The sequence below is a fragment of the Marmota flaviventris genome, chromosome 15 (genome assembly GCF_047511675.1).
Source record: "Marmota flaviventris isolate mMarFla1 chromosome 15, mMarFla1.hap1, whole genome shotgun sequence".
NCBI lineage: Eukaryota > Metazoa > Chordata > Mammalia > Rodentia > Sciuridae > Marmota > Marmota flaviventris.
Genome location: NC_092512.1, coordinates 41,622,407 through 41,645,650, shown reverse-complemented (window position 1 = coordinate 41,645,650; position 23,244 = coordinate 41,622,407). Strand labels below are relative to the sequence as shown.

General features: G+C 38.8%; 2 protein-coding genes across 4 annotated transcripts in view; both read right to left on the bottom strand.

The window, feature by feature from the left end:
* The window catches only part of Rad54b (RAD54 homolog B), a 104,041-nt gene extending 84,088 nt beyond the window's left edge, over window positions 1-19,953 (bottom strand). For all 3 annotated transcript variants that reach the window (XM_027947862.2, XM_071602242.1, XM_071602241.1), the window contains exons 1-2: window positions 19,895-19,953; window positions 6,335-6,485 (exon numbers count right to left, since the gene is read on the bottom strand). In XM_027947862.2, coding sequence (XP_027803663.2) covers window positions 6,335-6,469 — 135 coding nt within the window. In that variant the 5' untranslated portion in view covers window positions 6,470-6,485; window positions 19,895-19,953. The remainder of the gene's footprint in view (window positions 1-6,334; window positions 6,486-19,894) is intronic.
* LOC114101727 (endogenous retrovirus group FC1 Env polyprotein-like) lies at window positions 13,715-15,076 on the bottom strand. Its single transcript, XM_071602168.1, has 2 exons — window positions 14,642-15,076; window positions 13,715-14,557 (listed from the first exon to the last, which is right to left on the bottom strand). Exons 1-2 carry the CDS (start codon window positions 15,074-15,076, stop codon window positions 13,715-13,717), a joined length of 1,278 nt encoding a protein of 425 aa, XP_071458269.1.
* Window positions 19,954-23,244: the final 3,291 nt, after the last annotated feature.

The window sequence follows — 23,244 nt, the reverse complement described above, 5'->3', positions numbered from 1 at the left end:
TGGTAGGAATATAATCATAAAACATTATATGCTAATCTCAAGGCCAGCATCATTCCAAATGGAGAAAAATTGAAAGCATTCCCTCCAAATATCGGAACAACACAAGGATGCCCTCTTTCATCACTTTTATACAACACTGTCCTTGAAACTCTAGCCAGGGTCATTAGACAGAAGAAAGAAATTAAAGATAAGTAGGTAAGGAAGAACTCAAACTATCACTATTTGCCAAAGACATGATTCTATATCTAGAAGATCCAAAAAATTCCACCAGAAAACTTCTAGCACTAATAAATGAATTTAGCAAAGTATCAGGATATAAAATCAACACCCACACATAAAACAGTTCCTATACATTGGCAATAAATCCAATGAGAGAGAAATTAGGAAAACTATCCCATTCACAATAGCTTCAAAAAAAAAAAAAAAACTTGGGAATCAATCTAACAAAAGAAGGTGAAAGACCTTAACAATGAAAATTCTAGAATACTAATGAAAGAATTTGAAGAAGATCTTTGAAGGTGGAAAGATCTCTCATGATCCTGGATAGAAAAAATTAATATTGTCAAAATGGCCATACTACCAAAAGTGTTATACAGATTTAACGCAATTCCTATTAAAATCCCAATGACATTCTTCATAGAAATAGAAAAAGCAATCATGAAAATCATTTGGAAAAATAAGAGACCCAGAATAGCTAAAGCAATCTTTAACAAGAAAAGTGAGGCATCACAATAGCAGACCATAAATTATACTCATTTATTTATTAATATTAGTATGGGTTCAGACTCCTACATTATTTGATGATTTATAATCAATATTTATTTTGATGTTCAATTTATCTCAGATTTTATATTTATCAGGTCAATCCAGTAAAAACTTCTAAAAGTTACTAAAGCAAACCTTTTTTTTTGTACTGGAAATTGAACGTAAGGACACTTTATCACTGATCTATGCCCCCAGCCCTTTTTCTTTTGAAACAGGGTCAAAGATGCTTAGGGCCTCACTAATTTGCCAAGGCTGGCCTCAAACTTGTGATCCTCCTACCTCAGCCTCCCAAGTCTCTAGAATTATAGGTCTGTAGCCAAAGCAATACTTTCTTACTAAAGGTTAATTCAGTGTAATGATATTAGCCAATCTCTGAGAAATAGCCATGTTTAGGTACATACACCTAATTCCAGCTACTCAGGAGGCTTTTCACTTCAGCCCAGTTTGGGGCCAGCGTGGGCAACAGGGAGAACCTATCTGTTGAAAAACAGAGCCAGGCACAGTGGTGCACACCTGTAATGCCAGCAGCTCAGGAGACTGAAGCAGGAGGATTGTGAGTTCAAAGCCAGCCTCAGCAACTCAGTGAGACCCTAAGCAACTTAGCAAAACGTTATCTAAAAATAAAATATGACTCAGTGGTTAAGTGCCCCTGGCTTCAATCCCTGGTACTAAAAATATAAAATAAAATAGCCAGACATGGTGACACATGCCTGTAATCCCAGCTACTGGGGAGGCTAAGGCAAAAGGATCACATGTTAAAGTCCAGTCTGGACAACTTAGCGAGAACATCTGAATATAAAACTTTTAAAAAAAGGCTAGAAATGTAGCTCCATGATAGAGCACTTGCCTAACATGTACTAGGCCCTGGGTTCAAACCCCAATACAACAAATAATCAGGATGAGAAATAACCAAAGAACAAAAATTTAAGAATGGAATAAACAAAGTAAAGAGAAGATACAATTGACTGCTAAGTCTAACTTAGGCTTTTCATGTTAACTTGCTTTAAATTCCTGTATAACTTTAAAAATGCCTGCTTTATTAGTTTTAAAAAGTAAAATAACTATTAAGTTTCCTGATGTACTTAAAAAGAGAAATATTGTAAATCAGTATTTTGGTCTCAATTACTTTTTATAAACTACATCAGAAAATAAACTTTAAGACAAGGGTATCAAGATAATTCAATGGGATAATGGGGTTTTAGCTCAGTGGTAGAGCACTTGCCTAGCATGTGTGAGGTACTGGGTTCAATCCTCAGCACCACATAAAAAAACAAAGGTATTATATCCATCTACAACTAAAAATATTTTTTTAAAAAAAGATAATTCAAGGGCTGGGGTTATGGCTCAGCTGTGGAGCACTCACCTAGCACATATGAGGCCCTGGATTCGAGTCTCAGCACCACATAAAAAATAAATAAATAAAATAAAGGTATTGTGTCCAACTACAACTAAAAAAAATAAAATATTTTTAAAAAAAAAGATAATTCAAGGAGCTGGGATTGTAGCTTAGTGGTAGAGCACTTTCCTCGCACATGTGAGGCACTGGGTTCAATCCTCAACACCACATACAGGTGAACAGACAAAGTAAAGATACTGTATCCATCTACAACTAAATATATATATATTTAGAGGATCACATGTTAAAGTCCAGCCTGGACAACTTATACACACACACACACACACACATATATTAAAATTTTTTAAAATATATATATATTAAAATTTTTTAAAAAAGATAATTCAGTGGTGAAATAATAATCTTTTCAACAAATAATCCTGAGACAACTGGATAGATATTCACATATGAAAAGAACAAAATTGGACTACCACCTCACATCTTACTCAAAAATCAACTCAAAATGGATCATAGACTGAAATGTAAGAAATAAAATTATAAAACTCTTAAAAGAAAATAGTCAAAAATATTCATGAATTTCTTATATATGACACCAAAAGTCAATCACTAATAGTGATATAGGTAAATCAGATTTCATCAAAATTAAAAACTTTAGCCAGGCATGGTGGCACATGCCTCTAATCCCAGTTACTTGGGAGGATGAGGCAGGAAGTTCAAGGCCAGCATGGGCAACTTAGGAGACCCTGTCTCAAAATTTAAAAAATTAAAAAGGACTGGGGATGTAGCTCAGTACTTGCTTTGCTTGTACAGGCCTTATATTCAATACCTAAGTCCTCAGTATCACACACACACAAAAATATTATTAAAAACTTTTGTGTTGCAAATGAGACCATCAAGAAAGTAAAGCAACAGAACAGGAAAAACTACTTGCAAATCATAGATTTGGTAAAAGACCTGTATCTAGAATAGATTTTAAAACAAACAAACAAACAAAAACAAAAAAAAAAAAACAACTCTTTTATCTCAATAATAAAAAGCAAATAATTCCTATCTTTGACAGAACAAAAGATCTGAATAGACAATTCTCCAAAAAAATACACAAACAGGCAATAAGCACTTGTAAACATGCAACATTAGCTATTAGGGAAATGCAAAACAAAACTATAATGAGATACTACTTTACCCACTAGTATAGCTATAATCAAAAACTGAAACACTCATGCACTGATGATGGGAATGTAAATGGTCCAGTTATCTTAGAAAAGGATCTGATAGTTCATTTAGAGGTTAAACATAAATTACCATATTATTTAGCAACTATTCTCCTAGGAATGCACTCAAGAGAAATAAAAACATGTCTTCAGAAAAATCTATCCACAGATGTTAAGGAGCATTATTCAAAAAAGTCAAAGTGGAAACAACTCAAATGCTTGTTAATCTAATGAATAAATACATAAAAAATGGTAATAGGGTTTATTCAGTGTTCCAGGCAGAATAACAGCTCTGAAAGATATCCTTGCCCTAACCCCCTGAACCTATGAATGTTACCTTATGAGGCAAAGGGACTCTACAACTATGATTAATAACTATGAAATGAAGACATCATCCTAGATTATTCAGGTAAACCTAATCTAATCAAATGAACCAGAGAGATAGCAATATGGAGATTCAAACTTCGATTGCTGACTCTGCAGATGAAAGAAGAAGGCCATGAGCCAAGGAGTTTGAGTGACTTATAGAAGCTGGGAAAGGCTAGCAAGAAGACTCTTCTCTAAAACCCCCAGACATGAATGCAGCCCAACCAACACCTTGACCTTAACCCAATAAAAATCTGTGTTGCATTTCTGACTTACACAGCTGTAAAATATACACATGTATTGTTTTAAGCCACAAATTTGTAGTAATTTGTTACAGGAGCAAGAAAAAAATGATATTTTGGCAATAAAAATAAATGAATTACGAACACAAGTTACAACATGGATGAGCCTTAAAGATACTATCCTAAGAGAAGAAAGCAAGTCACAAAAGGACACATGTTGTATGAGTCCCTTAATATGAAATGTCTGTAAGAGGTAAATCTGGATAAAGTAGATCAGCCATGCCAAGACTGGAATGTTTGTAGAAAATTGGGGATTGACTGTTAATATGCATGAGGTTTCTTTTGAGAGTGATGAAAACATTCTAAAATTGATTATGTGATGGTTGCACAAGTCTGTAAATATACTAAAAAAACACTGAATTGTAGTAAGTGGACTGTATGGTATGTAAATTATATCTAAATAAAGCTGTTTTTAAAAAGGAAGAAGCTTTATTCAAAAATGAAAACCTATGTTTTCTTCTTACAGTATGCCAGAATTCTTACTTTGTAAGTGCTAACGGTATACTTGGAAGACTATAGAAATTCTTTAAATGTAGAATTAAAGAAATACATGCAGACCAAAAAAAAAAAAAAAAAAAAAAAAAGTCAAAAATTGATATGCTTTTTGGGGCTGAGGCTGTAGCTCTGTGGCAGAGCGCTTGTCTAGCATGTATGAGGCACTGGGTTAGATCCTTAGCACCACATAAAAATAAACAAATAAAATAAAGGCATTCTGCCCATCTACAACTACAAAAAATTTTTTTTAATAAAAAAAATTAGTATTCTTTCCAATAACAAAGACAACCCATTAAAAACCAAAGGACTTAAACAGACATTTCCGCAAAGAAGATATACAAATGGTCAATATCTCATGAAGAAAATTATCTAATTACAGCACCATTAGTAATTAGAGAAATGGAGATTAGAAGCACAATGAAACACCACTTCATATGTACCAAGCCAGCTAAATTTTTTTTTAGTTTCTGAAAATAGAAAATAACAAATGTTCTGAAGATATAGAAAAAAATGGAACATTATACACTGGGATAAGGATGTAAAATAGTACTGGATTTATGAAAAACAGTTTGGTGTTTCTTCACAAAAATAGACATAGAATTACATATTACCCAGCAATTCCATTCCTAGGTATATACCCAAAAGAACTAAACCCAGAGACCAAAAACAGAAATGTATATGCCAATGTTCATAACAGCATTATTCACAATAGATAAAAATTAAAGTAAATGCTAGAGTGATATAAATTATTTATGTATTTTTCTCTTTAAAATCACCTTATCTAAACAAGTTTTCACTTCTCTATGTAATAACTTTAAAAGAACAATGATAAAATTATTTATTTTTATAAGAATCTCTACCCTTTCCCTTGAAGAGATTTTTATTTACTGTTTATCACAAGTTTATTTTACAAATTCAACTGTGTGATTCCTTTAAAACATAACATAGCCTGGCATGGTTGTATACGCCTGTAATCCTAGCAACTCAGGAAGCTAAAGCAGGAGGATTGCAAGTTCAAAGCCAGCCTCAGCAACTTAGTGAGCCTCTATCTCAAAATTAAAAATAAATAAATAAATAAAGGAAGAAAGAAAGAAGGAAAAGGGCAAGAAATGTGGCTTAGTGGATAAACACCCCTGGGTTCAATCCCTGGTACGAGAAAAAAAAAAAAAAACATATACACAAACACACACACACACACACACACACACACCATGAATGTGCATACATTATATATTTAAAAGACTATTTCTAAGATTCTGGAAAAACTTTTTCAGAAACACTAAAAAAATATAAAATAAAATAAAATGGGGGGCAGAGGCTACCAAGGATTGAACTCAGGGGCACTCGACTACTGAGCCACATACTCAGCCCTATTTTGTATTTGATTAAGAGACAGGGTTCCTTAGCACCTCACTGTTGTTGAGGCTGGCTTTGAACTCACAATTCTCCTGCCTCAGCCTTCCAAGCCACTGGGATTACAAATGTGCACTAATGCACCCAGCTACACTGAAAATTTCTATAAGCAATTAAGTACTTGTAAGTATTTAAATTATATTTATAAAAAACACATTCTTGACAGGCGTGGTGGCGTATGCCTGTCATCTCAGCAACTAGGAAGGCTCAGGCAGCAGGATCAAAAGTTCAAAGCCAGCCTCAGCAATTTAGCAAGGTCCTAAGCAACTTAGCAAGACCATCTCAAAATGAAAAAATAAAATGGGCTGGGGATATGGCTCAGTGGTTAAGCATCCTTGGGTTAAATTGCTGGTATCAAAAAAAAAAAAAGCACAGTCTTCTCTAAATTCTCTATGATTGTATAATTTTCTATGATTTTATTTTACCTCAAATAATCTTATATCTGGATTTAGTTCTGTAATCTCTGTATTCAAACTTGGATTACTTCTTCCTGGTGGTATGAATTTTGGTTTTTTCAAGGAATCACCCTGCAACTGACTCGGTGCTGCAGATCGTCTCATTTTCAGCAATACTGACCTGAAAAATACCAAAACAAAATGGTCCAAGTCTGATTACAATCACCTCCAAATATAAAAATAGCTCATCATTACAGTAATGATATATTATAAAACGTACATGAACAAACCTGTACTAAGACTTAGAAAATAAGTTCACCAGCTAGTAAGATTTTAGTTTTCATTGTAAAGGGCTATTAAAAAAAATTCAAAGATTAACATGAAACATGTGAACTTGAGCATATATGACTCCCATTTGGATAATACAACAGATTAATAAAAATTTCAAAACTTAACACAATTATTCACACATATATACATATACTTCGTACATATATATATATATATATATATATATATATATATATATATATGTATAAAGCACCTAGCTTAAACCACATGAGGGTGGTGATCATAACTGTTTTCTGGGAGGGGAGGGGGGGATAGTAGAGGATAGGAAAGGCAGCAGAATACAACAGACACTAGTATGGCAACACGTAAATCAATGGATGTGTAACTGATGTGATTCTGCAATCTGTATACGGGGTAAAAATGGGAGTTCATAACCCACTTGAATCAAAGTGTGAAATATGATATATCAAGAACTATGTAATGTTTTGAACAACCAACAATAAAAAATTTAAAAAAAAAAACAACTGTTTTCTTCACCATTCTAAAAAAGCTGCACAAGCCAGGCATGATGGCACATGCCTGTGATCCCAGGAACCCATGAGGCTGAGGTAGGAAGAAGGTAAATTCAAAGCCAGCCTCAGCTACTAAGGGAGACCCTGTCTCAAAATGAAAAAATAAAAAGGTGTGGGGATGCAGCTCAGTGGTTAAGTGACCCTGGGTTCAATCCCTGGTACCAAGAAAAAAATAAAATTAAAAAGCAGAATGAACCACAATGCCAGACATCTGCAGTCATTAACAAATATTTTTTAATGAATGAATAAAATCCTAGCAAGACATTTATAATTCATAAGTTACCCTATTTCCTTTAAAATAATAGGATTTTTGAAAATGCAAATCAAGATGGTAGCACATGCCAATAATTCAGTGACTCCAGAGGCTGAGGCAGGAGGATCTCAAGTTTAACACCAGCCTCAGCAACTTAACAAGACTGTCTCAAAATAAAATAATAAAATATAAAGGACTGGGGATGCAGCTCAGGGGCCCTTGGTTTGGTCCCTAGTACCAAAATAAATTCAAATACACACATACATATAAATTGTGTGTGCTTGGTTTTCTGACTTTTGTTCAATTCTATTTCCACTAGGACTAGATAGGGAAAACAGTTAGAAGACAAGGACATCACATACATATATCATGTTTTTGTAAAGACAGCAGCACTCTGATTCGCCCCAATTTTGTAAAACACTAAACAAAATAAGCCATATCTACCAAAATTATTTGTTCAACCCAGAAAGTCTACTTCTGGCAATTTACCTTGAGAAAATATCAAAAATACATTCAAGCCAGGCACAGTGGACCATACCACCAACTGGCCACAGCAATTAAGCAAGACCCTCTCTAAAAATAAAAATGAAAAATGTCTATGGTATAGCTCAGCAGTAGAACGTCTCTGGGTTCAATCCCCAAACCCAAATTAAAAAAATAAAAATTATATTCACAGAATTATGTATAAGGATAATCATGCTAGTATTACTTATAACAGGAAAAAAGGGAAATCTATGTCAATAACAATGTACTAGATAAATTATGGTACACCCACCCACATAGTAAAATACACTCTATTCATATACTACTAAAACCTTGAGTTATTATTGCAGGTAAAGCTAGTCATGCTCTCTTTTCCTCTAGACCTTTGAACAAACTTTCCACTCCATGGTATTGGAAATACTTTTTCCCATTTTACTTTGCCAGATTTATTCCACCTTGGGGATGGGGAAGGGGGTGTTTGCTTTTTGATTCTGTACCAGGGATTGAACCCAGGGAACTTAACCACTAAGCCACATTCCCAACTCTTTTTATTTTTTTTTTCTCTTAATATTTTTTAGTTGTCAATGAACCTTTATTTTATTTATTTATATGCAGTGATGAGAATCAAACCCAGGGCCTCACACATGCTAGGCAAGCGCTCTACCAATGAGCCACAACCCCAGCCCTCTTTTTATTGTTTTTGTTTTTGTTTTTTGAGACAGGGGTCTATAAATTGCTTGGGGCTCTTAAGTTGCTGAGGCTGGTTTTGAATTTGTGATCCTTCTGCCTTAGCCTCCCAAATCACTGGATTATAGACGTGTGCCATCATGCCCAGCAATTCTACTTTATCTTTTATAACTCTTTCCTATGAGTATTCTTCCTCTCTCAAATATGGATAAAAGAAACCTCTAATGTGTGTACCACACAAGCACTTTTCACAATATATACAATTATACAGGTTAATTATTCCTAATCCAAAAATATGAATCCAAAATTCTCCAAAATCTGAAACTTTGAGAACTACCATTGTGAAAATTCCATAGCTGATCTCTTAAGGCAGGACATGGTCAAAACACAGGTGTGTTTTTATAAAAATCAAAAAAATTTTAAAAAATTAATTAATTTTAAAAAATTTAAAAATTATATAACATTACTTTCAGGCTATCTATGGTGTAAATGAAAATCAGAGAATTTCATGTTAAGACTTGTCTCATCCCCAAGCTATCTTATTATGTATATGCAAATGTTCCAAAATCTGAAATATAAAATACTTCTGATCCCAAGCATTTCAGATAAGGGATATTCAACCTGTATTCCATTCATCACTACCAAACATAAAAGGTATTCATTGCTATATAGACAATTATATAGCCATTAATTTGTGGAGGGAGTAGAATCACACTTTAGAAGAATGTTTAATGACATGAAAAATGTTTTTGGCATACCAAATACAAAATGGCCACAAAACATGCTCATTCTCATTACAACTTTTTAAAAAGGAAAAAAGAGTAAAAAGAAACAGACTTAAAAACAAAGGAGCATAAGAGAACTTTCTTAAGTGATAATCTATATCAAACTGTAGCATGGTTACAGGGATATGTAAGCAACTGTATATAGAAATTCAGAAGACAGTATACCTAACTAGAGCTGGGGTACAGCTTAGTTGTAAAGCACTTGCCTAGCATACACAAGGCCCTGGATTCAATCCCCAGTGCTGCAAAAAGAAAAAAAAAAGTGTACACCTAACTATACAATGCAAATTATACTATAAAATAATATAATATATATAAATTAGATATACATATTATAATATACAATCTTTCAAAAAGATTAGAAAACTACATGCTACAACATTATCTCTGGGTGTTAGAATAACCAGTAATTTTTATTTTCTTCTGAATTCTTATTTTTTTATATTTCAAATTTTCTACAATGAAAATGTTACCTCTGTACTAAAGTACTATTAGATTTTTAATTATCATATTTCATTAAATCTAAAATGCCATCAACTGTAAGCAGTACCAATATTTTTTGTATCCAAGAAAAAAATGCAGCCAGATATTGATGATTAAACATTTCCCAATTTCAGCAATGTCAAAATGATGAAATATTTCTTTATATATGTCATATGCAGATTAATATATAAAGTATATATATATATGTAATATATATAACAACATATATAAAGTAAATATGTCTTTATAGAGTTTAAGGGATTAGAATGGAAGTCACTTTCTGCAGTTTCTTATTCAAGGAGAAAACAGATGCCCATTAGCACAATCTTAGAGCAAATTAAGGAACCAATGTTTTGGGACCACATAAAAGCAGCACCTAAAAGAAACCACACACCAAGCATGATACAAATTTGAAAATGACACAAGCTAACTGCAACAAAATGAGTAAATGTTAGACACTGCATTTATACAGCTACTTAATTTTCAAGTAAAATGAGAAAGTTCAGATAAGAACTTACAGCTCTGAGTTAACTATTTCTCAATTGAAATAAGACAATCATGAGTCTACTAGTAAACTAACATTCTAGATGACATTAAAGCCAACTGAGTGCCTGTGGTAGATGAGCAGAACAGGTAGGCAAGGCAGCAAAGGCAAGGCCAGGTGCCCTGGCAATGTGTTTGGACAGGTGCAGGCACAGCTTTCATCTTTATATTTTAGCCATTATAGTTATAGTAATGGTGGGATTCATTGTTACATAGTTATACATGCACCCAATATAACAATATCATTTGGCAAATATCATTCCTGAGTTTTTCCTCTTTTCTTCCCCTCATCCCTCCCATCTACTGATCTCTCTTCTAATTTCATCATGAGATCAGCCCCTTTTCCTTTTTCTTTTCTAGCTTCCACAAGAGAGTAAAGATCCAATTCTTGACCTGAGTTTGGCTTGTTTTACTTAACATAATGTTCTCAAGTTCCATCCATTTTCCAGTAAATGACATAATATCATTCTTTATGGCTAAATAAAACTTCACTGTGAATATATATATATATATATATATATATATATATATATATATATATACATATATATATATATATATATACACACACATACATACATGAATGAATGAATGATGAAATGTAATAGATCCATTCTCTACATTAGTCAGACTCCCCTGTAATGCTGTGAAATTGTTGATTGGCACCTTTTTAAAAGAAACATCAGAAAACTATATGAACTAGAAATACCAACAACCGAAATGAAGGAAACCCAGTACAGTTCAGATATGATTTAGGGATGCTTAACAATGGAGGAAGCTATTTAAAATCTCACATTCCTCATCTGTGAATAAAAAACTGGACTAAACGCTAAAATGTCTTTCAACATTAAATCTAAGAATCACTACCCTACACAATTCTACATCTAATATGTGATTTCTGATTTGAGAATGTAGGCTTATAAGAAACAGCACATAGCAATGGTCAGGAAAACAGATTCCTGGGCAGGGTCGGAAAGAAACCCAAACGCCACCAGAGCCTGCAGGCAACAGGCTGGCTCTGCTGAAACCGCCCCTCTCTCCGGTGAATCTCCTCACCACCCCACCTCCGGCCTGGGCCAGCAGCCAGGGCGACCCTTGCATTCATGCTGTCTAGCATGAATGCAGCCTTGAGTTCAATCCCCAGCCCTGGAGATTTAAAAAAAAAATACAGAATCTGAAGCCAGGTGGCCTGCTCTGGCAAAAATCCTACCTAACTCTTCCTATTTATGTATAATCCTTGGGCATCCATAAAGTTATATAATTTGTTATTGCATTTAGAAGTAAACTATGGAAATCAGTCCATCACCCAAAATACTTCAGCACCCTTAAGTGCTTTTTAAATTAATTGTTCAGACTCTTCCCAGGCAGGAAGGGCTACAACTTCTTTTGGGGCAGGTAGGATAGGGGAACTGAACCTAGGAGTGCTTTACCACTGAGCTATATCCCCAGCCCTTTTTAGTTTTTGAGACAGAGTTGCTGAGGCTGGCCTCCAACTTGTGAATCTCCTGCCCCAGCCCATAAAACAGCTGGATTTCTGACATGTGCCAGGAAACCTGGCTGTGATACTACACTTACCTGTTCAATCTTAATTACTTGACACTAAACTGAAGGAATTAAGAACACAGCCCCCACACCATGCCCCCAGTGAACAGAAATGGAATATTAAAGCTCCTACAGACTATCTGGCTGACTAGAACATTGTGAAAAGACAAAATGTTACAGACTGAGATCCAAAATTATCTTAGTCTCTTTCTGGTGGTTGTTGCTGTTACTGTTCTCTTACTGGGAAATGAACCCTGAGGAACTCTACCCCTAAGCTACACCCCAACTCTTTTCTATTTATTTTGAGACAGGGTCTGGCTAAATTGCCCAGTCTGGCCTGGAACTTGTGATCCTCCTGAAGCAGCCTCCTGAGTAGCTGGGATTACAGGTATGAGCCATTGCACCCAGCTTTAATCCCTTCTAATGGCCATTGACCATCAGTTTCTATGTATGACCGAACATTCTCATGACTACTATGTAAAACTCTTGGGATTTATCATTAAGCTTAGCAGATGTCTAGCTTCTACCTGAAAGACACCGCACTACGAATGAAAGACACCACACGACACAAGTCACCGGAGAGGTTCCGCTTTATTACAAAAGGCTGTGGGCTTATATAGATCTAAGGAGAGGCGGCAGGGCTTAGGTAAATGACGGGTCACCTGTTTATTGGTAAGTTCTTCCAGATGTCCGTTCCGGAGCCCAAGAAGTTAGTTCTTATTGGGGTTAAGGTTTCCCGCCAGCAGGATTTGAATATTGGCGCCGGTGGGAGAATTGGCGCCGGTGGGAAAGGGAGAGACAGGAAGAGAAGCTCTTCAGGCGCCATGTTGGGGTTTTTGGGGTGTGGCTGCCATTATGTTTTCCCAACATTCCTCCCTTTTTGTTTTCTTAGGAATTGGGGTGTCGTTGGTCAGATCTGGCTGCTTCCTGCTGTGTGGGGGTGGCGTGGGGCCTAGAAAAGGAAGTGGAGGAATGTTAGGGGGGGCAGGTCTGGGGATATCATGGCAGCCAGAAATGAAACCCAGTGGCTATAGACAGCTACTTCTGTAGGGGTGAAGTCTAGGAAAGTTCCCTGAAGCCACAAGTCGTCAATGGCATCGAACCAGTCCTGGATGGAAGAGATTGTCGGTATCAGCCATTGGTCCTGTAACAGAGACTCTAGGAAATATTGGAAGCGTCGCCTTGACATGGCATCACTAGCACCTGAAGAAGATCAGAGCGAACAAAAGCAGGATGAAGATAAAAATTAAAAGGTCAGTTTTGGGCAGAAGTTCCATGTTGGGGGACTGACAGAGAAGAGGCCAAGGGCCATGAGGAGGCTTAAAAGGACATAAAGGCTCAAGAATCCAGGATGGCAGATTAAGAGTTTCTCCGGGCTTGTTGTCTCCCGCTGTCTGATGTCCGTTGCATTAAATCGTGCCTGGTAGTAAGCTTCAGCACTGAGTGAGCTGTTCTCTTGAAGATGTTGGGGGTTCATCGGTCATCAGAGGCTGATAGTGCCTAAGCAGAAGCTGGTTGAAAGTTTGGTTAGAGATCTTCCGTAATTGGCCCTGTAGGAAGCGAAGCAGACAGGGCAGGAACAGACACATCAGAAAAAGGAGACATATGGGCCCTAAAAGAGGCAACAGCCATGATTGGAAGTTGGCTAAAAAGAAGGTAGCAATTGGGTTTTGGTTTGGTGGATTTTTCAAAGAGGTAGCCTGGTCGGTGAGCTTGACTACATTAGTTTCCACAAGGCCTGATTCATTGATGTAGTAACAGCATTCTTCCCTCAAGAAGAGGCAGGTTTCACCTTTTTCGACCGTAAGTCCATAGCTTGTCGGTTTTGAAGAGTAACTTGAGCCAAGGATGTGACCTGCCTTTGTAAAGATGCTAGAGATTCTGCCGTAGAAGTGAGCACTTGTTCAAGTTTAGAATTCAAGTCCTGTACAGCCCATAAGGAGTGTCCTAGAGCTCCATCAGAAATTTCTGCTCCCGCCGCAGATGAAACCAGTGAGAGACCCACCATTACTGGAAGGAAAGCAGCCCGCCTACTTCGCACAGGGGAAGACAAGAGGGCCTGTACTTCAGCAGGTGTATAGAGAGTCAATTGCGGGACAAGCGTCACCAGTATACATGGGGCAGAGGTATTGGTGGATAAGATAGTGGTGAAAGAACCATTACACCAGAAGAATGAGCCAAGTGGTGCATAGAGGGTGAAGTTAAAGGTGATGTTAGAGTGGCAAAACTCTGACTGGGAGACACCCAAGCCCAAGAGGCAGCGCCGGGGAATCACAGTATGGTTAGACTCCTCGGGCTCCCATAATGGAGCGTCAGGTGAAAGGGTCCGGAGAGAATGGCGGGCAGATGGAGTGGAGAAATTTGAGAGGTCAGAAGCCGAGAAGTTTAAGGGAACCGCTGCAAGCAAAGGTCGAGTCAGAGAGGCGCATAAGTAGCAATGAGTTGGTGCAATGGCGGGGAGGGTTTGATTTAAGAAGGTTACAGTCTCGGCAAGTAGTCGTAGCCATGAATACTGTGGTGAACTCCCGGTATTAGGATCAAATGGATCCTGTATCGAGCCTAACAACTGCTCTTCGGAATGCTTTATGTCAGTAGAGATTATAGCTACTGAGGGCTGGGAGGGTTAAAGCTCCCGGGAAATGGAGATGGAGCCATAGGGGGTGGAAGAGGATATGTCACAGTAGAAGGAAGCATTTACCCTAGAGGTCCGGCGCGAATGGTTGGGGTCAGTGATAGCCAATTGATAGCCCCCCGAGATCGATCTGAAATTTCCAACGCAGGAATCCCCAATGCATGCACGTGGGTTATGAATGTTGCATGACCAGTAGGGGCACCCACCATAGGTTTCGGGCCACCATTTGCAGTAATCCTGTGTCTGATCATATAAGAAGCAAAGGTAAGGCCTAGTGGCTGTTTTTAAAAGTTCAGAATTCTGGGAGGAGAGGGGAAGGAAGATAGATGCATTACATCTTGCAGGGGCGCAATCAACCGAAGAAACTAGGCGAGTGTAACGAGTGCTACCTTGGACATATGTCTCTCTAACTTTGAATCTCCAAGTATAAGAGGAGGACGATGATGTCCCCAGGAGAAGGGTGATGACAGCGAAAATACCAATTAGAAGAGTGAGAGTCATGGTGGAGTATGGGCGGTTATGCGGGACAGGCGAAGCTTTAGAGGATAGTTGGGATGTGAAGAGCAGGAGTAAAGGGGAGGTCTAGGAGGTGACTCTTGAAGTTCCTCTGGGGTTGTCCTGTCGTCAGCAGGTGGGGCGGCCTCCTGGTGATACGGCTTTAACCTAGAAATGTGAATCCAGGAGATGAGACGGTTGCTTGGTAAGGAAAGTTTGGCGGCGGTGGGGGTACAGAGAACGACAGGATAGGGGCCTTCCCATTTTGAGGCAAGAGGCCGTTTCTTCTCTGGGGTGTTATAACAGACTAAACTCCCAGGTGTTAAGGGAGGAGTATTTGGAGAGGAGTCTGGGTCCGGAAGAAGCCAGTCCTGATATTTCCAGAGTTCCGAGCGGATATGAAACAAGACAGGCAAAGACAAATCTCGTGTGAGAGGTCCTTGTGAAACGACCAACCCAGGTGGTATAAGAGGTCTTCCATACATTATCTCAAAGGGAGACAGTAAAGATGGTTTTTTAGGGAGAGCTCTGATTCGAAGCAAAGCCAAGGGAAGGAGTTTGACCCAGTCTAAGTTTAATTCCATTGTCAATTTGGTAAGGACTTCCTTCAGAGTCCGATTTACCCTTTCCACTTTCCCTGAAGCCTGGGGGCGATATGGACAGTGGAAATGCCACTTGAAGGAGAGGGCTTGAGAGACCTTTTGTGTGATCCTGGAAATAAACTCAGGGCCATTGTCGGATTGTAGGGAAGTGGGCATACCAAACCTAAGGATGATGTCTGTCAGTAAGATTGAAGCTACAGTGGAAGCCTTCTTATTGGAAGTGGGAAATGCCTCAACCCAACCAGAGAAAGTGTCCACAAAGCAAGGAGGTATTTAGTGCGCCATACTGCAGGCATGTTGGTGAAGTCTACCTGCCAGTCAGCAGCAGGAATGTGTCCCCGGGCTTGGTAGGAGGGAAACAGTTTAGGCCTTAAAGGAGTATGAGGGTTGGTCCGCTGACAGATCTGACAATTAGAGGCTATATTCTGTAGCATGGCTTTGTCAGAGGGGGTGAGGGAGAAGAAGCTCTGTAAAAAGAGGGTCAAAGACTGAGAATTGGAATGGAATAGAGTATGGAGGAGCTTGAAAAGATCCTTGTTGTTACTGGAAGAAGTAGGGGCTTCAGATGGACAGTCTAAAGTGGCTATTATATGTCTCCCAGGGAGGTCATAATTGGAAGTGGTAGCAGCCATCCGTGCCGCCTGGTCAGCTTTGGTGTTGCCCTCAGTGATATGAGAGCCATCCTTCTGATGGGACCTACATTGGATAATTCCCAACTCGGTGGGGAAGTGGGAGGCCTCTATCAAATCGGTTATAAGACCCGAATTAGTGATGGCATTACCTTTAGTGGTAAGTAGGCCTCGCTCCTTCCATATTGCAGCGTGGGATAATAGAATATGGAAGACATATTTTGAGTCAGTGTAAAGGGTGAGGGATTTGCCCCGTGCTAGGAGGCAGGCACGAGTGGCTGCTACAAGTTCAGCCTACTGGTTGGTAGTTCCTGAAGGGAGAGCTTTGGCCTCTATAATCTCAGTGGCGTACCCAGAGTAATGAGTGCCGTCCTGCCTAAAGGAACTACCGTCAGTAAACCAGATAAGGTCACACTTGGTGAGTGGTCCCTCAGAAACGGAAGAATGACAGGGGAGGAAATCATCCAGCGGGATTTGAATATTGGCGCTGGCAGGAGAATTGGCGCCGCCAGGAAAGGGAGAGACAGGAAGAGAAGCTCCTCAGGCGCCATGTGGGGGTTTTTGGGATGTGGCTGCCGTTATATGTTTTCCCAACACTACCAATACTAAAGTGAAGAATGTTATAACAGCCAGGGATGTTGGCACATGCTTATAACCCCAGCAGCTCAGGAGGCTGAAGCCAAAGTTCAAAGCCAGTTTTAGCAATGTAATGAGACCCTATCTCAAAATAAAATATTTTTTAAAAGGGCTGGGGATGTGGCACAGTAGTTATATACCCCTCGGTTCAATCCCCAGTTTAAAAAAAAAAGTTATAACATCTAAAACCTATAAGAGATTCCCCTACCTCTACTTTTGCCCACCTGATGTTTCATCAATGTATTTAGTAAATGCACTGACTTATTACTTTCTTTTGTTCTGTGACTATAAACTCTTCTTCAGTGAAGCACGCAATTCAGGGTAACATAAATTTCTTCTGTTGTGATGGTGACCATTCAGAAAACACACTAAGTCCAAATTTGAAATAAATTTAAAAAATTTATTTTACCTATTTTGCCAATTATTCCTGGTCTGGGGCTGTGTCTAACAAGAGTCCAAGTGGCTCTCTGAAAGAATAGCCCCAAATTGTTTGCGACCAGACCAAAGTAGACATGGCAGAAGACCACACCCTATGGAATTTTTCAAAATTTACAAACAGCAAGCAACCGGAATACAGGGGTTGATTATGCTGTAGTAGTACCCTTTTCTCTACAGATCTTAACTGGGCTTCTCCAGAAATCTTCACCATGGCTGATTTTAGGACTGTCAGCAAGAGTCTCTACAAAAGAGTTCAATGTAGATAAACTTCCTATTTTCGTGTTGCCCTATTTTACTTGGACGCTAGCCTGGAAGAGAAATCAGCACTCCAGGTGCTGGACACCCCTTTACTAGTTTTTCACAAACATTTATCCAATATAGTAGTTTGTAGAAATGTGTAAACAAGGCCTCTGGCCTTGAGCTGGAGCTTCACAGAGATGTCTACATTCCTAAGATAAGAGAAGTTACCAATTGGGCTCCATGGTAACAGCTGGCAGGGGGAGGAAAGAAGGGAGAAAAAGCTCTCACCTTCTCAGGTGTTGTCCTTGAAGGGTTAATTTGCCCAAAACAGTGAAAGAAAAAGCTGCTTTTATGTGAACTTCTGAGCCCCTCCCCTTACATGCTGGGTATAAAATTCTCAAACTACCTAAACTTGGGGTTCAGGAGATTGATTGATTGCAGCAAAAGTCGTGCCCTCTGAGCCTGGCTGCAGCCAAATAAAACTGTTTCCTGCTATCTTCAGTGCCTCATCTGTCCTACAACAATGTCATTAGTAGAGAAGAAACAGACAACCATATCTTAATTTTACATGCTCATTTGTGGGTACACAAAGTACAGAAAGACAATTTGAATTTTTAACATTAAAACAACTTATGTAACAATTTCACATGGGAACCATAAAGACGGGAACCATAAAGATGGGAACCATAAAGATGGAGTCACTATGGCTATACTTACTTGTCTATAGCTATTTCTTATACTTAACTACTGTTCTAGTAACCTATGTCCATCTCTATATTTATCTGTAACCACCTGTAACTATATTAGACTCATGAGCTTCCACTTATCACCTTACATTGTCTAAATCTTATTATTAAGAACTTAAATCCTATGTCTTATAGTGATTATCTTACTTCTAACTTATAACTAGGGCAGACTGGAGTTTCTTAACATCACTAATTCTATAACGTTTGTCTCATGATCCTATTATTCTTACTAATTAATATTTCACTAACCTATATTTTCTAATCTATGATCTATAACCTATAACATGCATTGATTAAATTCAGACTATAACAGTTCTCTGACTTTGGTCACACAGAAAAAAACTACCTCTTCTTCCCTTTGGAGCAAAAGCTGTGTTTTTCCCCAACATTCCTCATCCATACCCAAGAACAAAGCTTTCAATGCAAATGCCTGAATATAAATATTGACTGATACTTCCTAGCATGTGCACTTACACAGTTACTTAATTTCTTTGTGCCTCAGTTTCTTTATCTATAATACCTTAATTAAACACAGGCATGTTGGGAGGATTAAATACTTAAAGCACTTAGAACAAAGCTGGACTCAGTAGCACTCAGTGTTACCTGTAATATTTCCATTATAATCATTATTAGGAAAGAATTAGATTTTTTAAAGAATATTTTTAAAATGATAATTATTATTATTATTAGGGTTTAATACATAAGGTCCTATCAGAGTAGCTACCTTAAAGTAGGGGGATAGAAAAGAATATAGTTCTGCATACAGGATTATGACCAAACTCCATGGGATCCTTTGGGTTTTTAAGGGTAAGTGTGTGCAACCATCAAACCTCTAGGATGCACGCATATAAACAATACAACTCTGCCAACAGCCAGCAACAGACACACACACACACGCTTTGATCCTGCTTTTTGACTTCCAACTACATTTGGTAATAATTATTTCATTTCAGGCCTTCCGTGCTCCTTTGACTTCGCGACCTCACTACACCTGCTACAAAATCCTCCAGGGTTTAAAAAAGGGAGGGGGTGAGGGACCTGAGCTGTGGACTGTGGCCCTATGGAAGGTGCTCGCTGCGCTGACACCTCCCAAGCGCTGGCCGAACCTTCACCTCTAGGCCTGGGAAAGCGGCTCCACAGCATCAGAAAGAAACCCAAACGCCACCGGAGCCTGCAGGCACCCGCTGGCTCAGCTGCCCGGAACCGCCCCTCCGCCGAGTCTCCACATAAAAGCCCACCCTCAGCACCCCGCCGCCGGGCCTCCACCCCTTGGGCCAGCAGCCAAGGCGACCCTCCTTCAGAACGTGACTCGGGGACGCGCAAGAGGCGACCGCAATCGCTCCTAAAGCCTTCCTGCCCCACAGAGGGTTGCTCCAGCACCATTCCCCACTTTGTCCCGCCCGTGCTCACCGGCTGTCGCAGCCTCACGAGCCTACCGCTCTACAGACCCACTGACAACAATCTGACAGAAATTGCGCGCCCGATCTAAGAAGTACCGAGGAGTTTTTTAAAAAAACATTTAAAATGACTTACAAACTGCCAACACCTTACAGCCACAGCAGCTCAAGGATCCCGCCTTCACGCAGCCAATCGGAAACGGGCATCGCGCATGCGCATTACCTCTCCGCTTCAGCGCATGGGCCGGCTCACTGATTGGACAACCTTGCTACCTCACTGCTCCTGTGCCTTTGCGCTTCTCTGACTCCGGTTTACAGTTCAATACAGAAAACGCTGATTTGATTTTAACGCAGAGGTAGAGGCTGAGTTTGCAGACCTCACAACCCACGTGGGCATGTAATAACTTATGATTCGGTGTAGAAGTGCAATAATAGAAATGTGCCCCTCGTTAAACTCATGCATGTTGGGTAAACATATAAGGGCAGCAGCACCCGAGAGAAAAACCCCAGCATGGCATCTAAGGACCCTCTTTCTCCTCTTTGTTTCTTTCACTGGCGCAAAATGTTCCCGCCAGCGCCAATGTTCAAACCCTGCTGGTGGGAAGCCTTAGCCCCAATTAGAATTAACTCCTTGGGCTCCAGAACTGACATATGGAAGAGCTTGCCAATAAACAGGCGACTTGTTATCTACCTCAGCCCTGCGACCTCTCCTTAGACCTATATAAACACACAGCCTTTTGTAATAAAGTCTTTGGTAATCTGTGTCTTGTGGTGCGGCGTTTTCCAGTCTTACAATGCATTTATTCAAAAGTAATTTTTAAGTCTTTGTCAAGTTCTAGAAATATAAAGATGAGTAAGTAATTACTTGACTCTCAGAACGGAGGACCTTCTCCGGACTTGGAAAAGCTTTAAAGGATTTTAACCAGGGAAGTGACATCATTCAATGGGTATTTACTAAGCAACTTCCAAGGCAATGACATAGTCTGCCAGTTCTGTGAAATGTGGAATTAGAAAGGCATGTCTGAAAGGATAGAAAGTGGTCAAAGGTCATTTATTGAGTTTTATTTAACAGCTTGACAAAAATTAAGAAACTAAAAAAAAAATCGAGGGATTAATGAAGATGTTAAATGACCAGAATTCTTATACCGTTGATAGGATATAAATAGATTATTTGGAAATAAGGTATTTGAAGAAAAATAATTTTTAAAAGGAATGTAAATGTGTACAGTCACAATAATTTTGACAGCATCTAATAAAAGGAAAAAGTGCTTAAAGACACTTCTAGCCCTCAGGACTTTTTCCAATCCTAAAGAGACAATCATAGATTGAGTTGTACAGTTGCTAGGGCCAGGATTACAAGAGTTTTGCATCTGGGACCTGCCAGGTCCAAACAAAAGAGTAAAAGTGACTAGGAAACAACCTGCCCTCATAGTGTCTGCAGCCTACCTTAATGTCATCTGGAAAATCCAGAAAACCTAAAACAGATTGGCTGGAGGTGGCCTGGGACATTCTTCTTCCAGATTTGCACAGTCTACTCACTTCATCCAGGTAATAGGAAACTTTATATGACCAAACTCTCTTATCTCACTCATACTCTACTCCTTTCCTACTTTATAGTTCATCTTTGCAATTCCTAACATACTTGGTTTTCTTTTGTTTTGTTTTTCTGTTACTCTCAGAATTTAAGCTATGTGAGAGTGTGATTTTTGTTTCCTGCACATATATCTGAACAGTACAAGGAGGAAAAAAAAAAAAGATTTAGAAACTCACCTTGTAGCTTAATTAGAACAATTATTTAAGGTCTACCAGAGGCCAGAGGATGCACAAGAGATTCATATCTTTCAAAAATCTTTCTTTTTTTTTTTAATTTTTATTGTTGGTTGTTCAAAACATTACATAGTTCTTGATCTATCATATTTCACACTTTGATTCAAGTGGGTTATGAACTCCCATTTTTACCCCGTATACAGATTGCAGAATCACATCAGTTACACATCCATTGATTTACATATTGCCATACTAGTGTCTGTTGTATTCTGCTGCCTTTCCTATCCTCTACTATCCCCCCTCCCCTCCCCTCCCCTCTTCTCTCTCTACCCCCTCTACTGTCATTCATTTCTCCCCCTTGTATTATTTTTTCCTTTCCCCTCACTTCCTCTTGTATGTAACTTTGTATAACCCTGAGGGTCTCCTTCCATTTCCATGCAATTTCCCTTCCCTCTCCCTTTCCCTCCCACCTCTCATCCCAGTTTAATGTTAATCTTCTTCTCATGCTCTTCTTCCGTACTCTGTTCTTAGTTACTCTCCTTATATCAAAGAAGACATTTGGCATTTGTTTTTTAGGGATTGGCTAGCTTCACTTAGCATAATCTGCTCTAATGCCATCCATTTCCCTGCAAATTTTATGATTTTGTCATTTTTTAATGCAGAGTAATACTCCATTGTGTATAAATGCCACATTTTTTTTATCCATTCATCTATTGAAGGGCATCTAGGTTGGTTCCACAGTCTTGCTATTGTGAATTGTGCTGCTATGAACATCGATGTAGCAGTGTCCCTGTAGCATGCTCTTTTTAGGTCTTTAGGGAATAGACAGAGAAGGGGAATAGCTGGGTCAAATGGTGGTTCCATTCCCAGCTTTCCAAGAAATCTCCATACTGCTTTCCAAATTGGCTGCACCAATTTGCAGTCCCACCAGCAATGTACAAGTGTACCCTTTTCCCCACATCCTCGCCAGCACTTGTTGTTGTTTGACTTCATAATGGCTGCCAATCTTACTGGAGTGAGATGGTATCTTAGGGTGGTTTTGATTTGCATTTCTCTGACTGCTAGAGATGGTGAGCATTTTTTCATGTACTTGTTGATTGATTGTATGTCCTCCTCTGAGAAGTGTCTGTTCAGGTCCTTGGCCCATTTGTTGATTGGGTTATTTGTTATCTTATTGTCTAATTTTTTGAGTTCTTTATATACTCTGGATATTAGGGCTCTATCTGAAGTGTGAGGAGTAAAGATTTGTTCCCAGGATGTAGGCTCCCTATTTACCTCTCTTATTGTTTCTTTTGCTTCGGAAACAAGCAGGAGTGTCCATACTCATATCAAATAAAATAGATTTCAAGCCCAAGTTAATCAAAAGGGATAAAGAGGGACACTACATACTGCTCAAGGGAACCATACACCAACAAGACATAACAATCATAAATATATATGCCCCAAACAATGGTGCAGCTATGTTCATCAAACAAACTCTTCTCAAGTTCAAGAGTATAATAGACCACCATACAATAATCATGGGAGACTTCAACACACCTCTCTCGCCACTGGACAGATCTTCCAAACAAAAGTTGAATAAGGAAACTATAGAACTCAGTAACACAATTAATAACCTAGACTTAATTGACATATATAGAATATACCAGTACAATCTCATAGAAGGCACTCAATAAATACTTGAAGAATGAAGAGTTGTGTGAAAATCAACAGAGCTTA

What these genes read in the sequence shown, in the direction of transcription:
- LOC114101727 (XM_071602168.1), bottom strand. Translation starts at nt 15,076, where the DNA reads ATGACTCTCACTCTTCTAATTGGTATTTTCGCTGTCATCACCCTTCTC. An exon ending in ATTCGCGCCGGACCTCTAGG is followed by an intron (nt 14,558 to 14,641) that starts GTAAATGCTTCC and finishes TAACCCTCCCAG; the next exon opens with CCCTCAGTAGCTATAATCTC.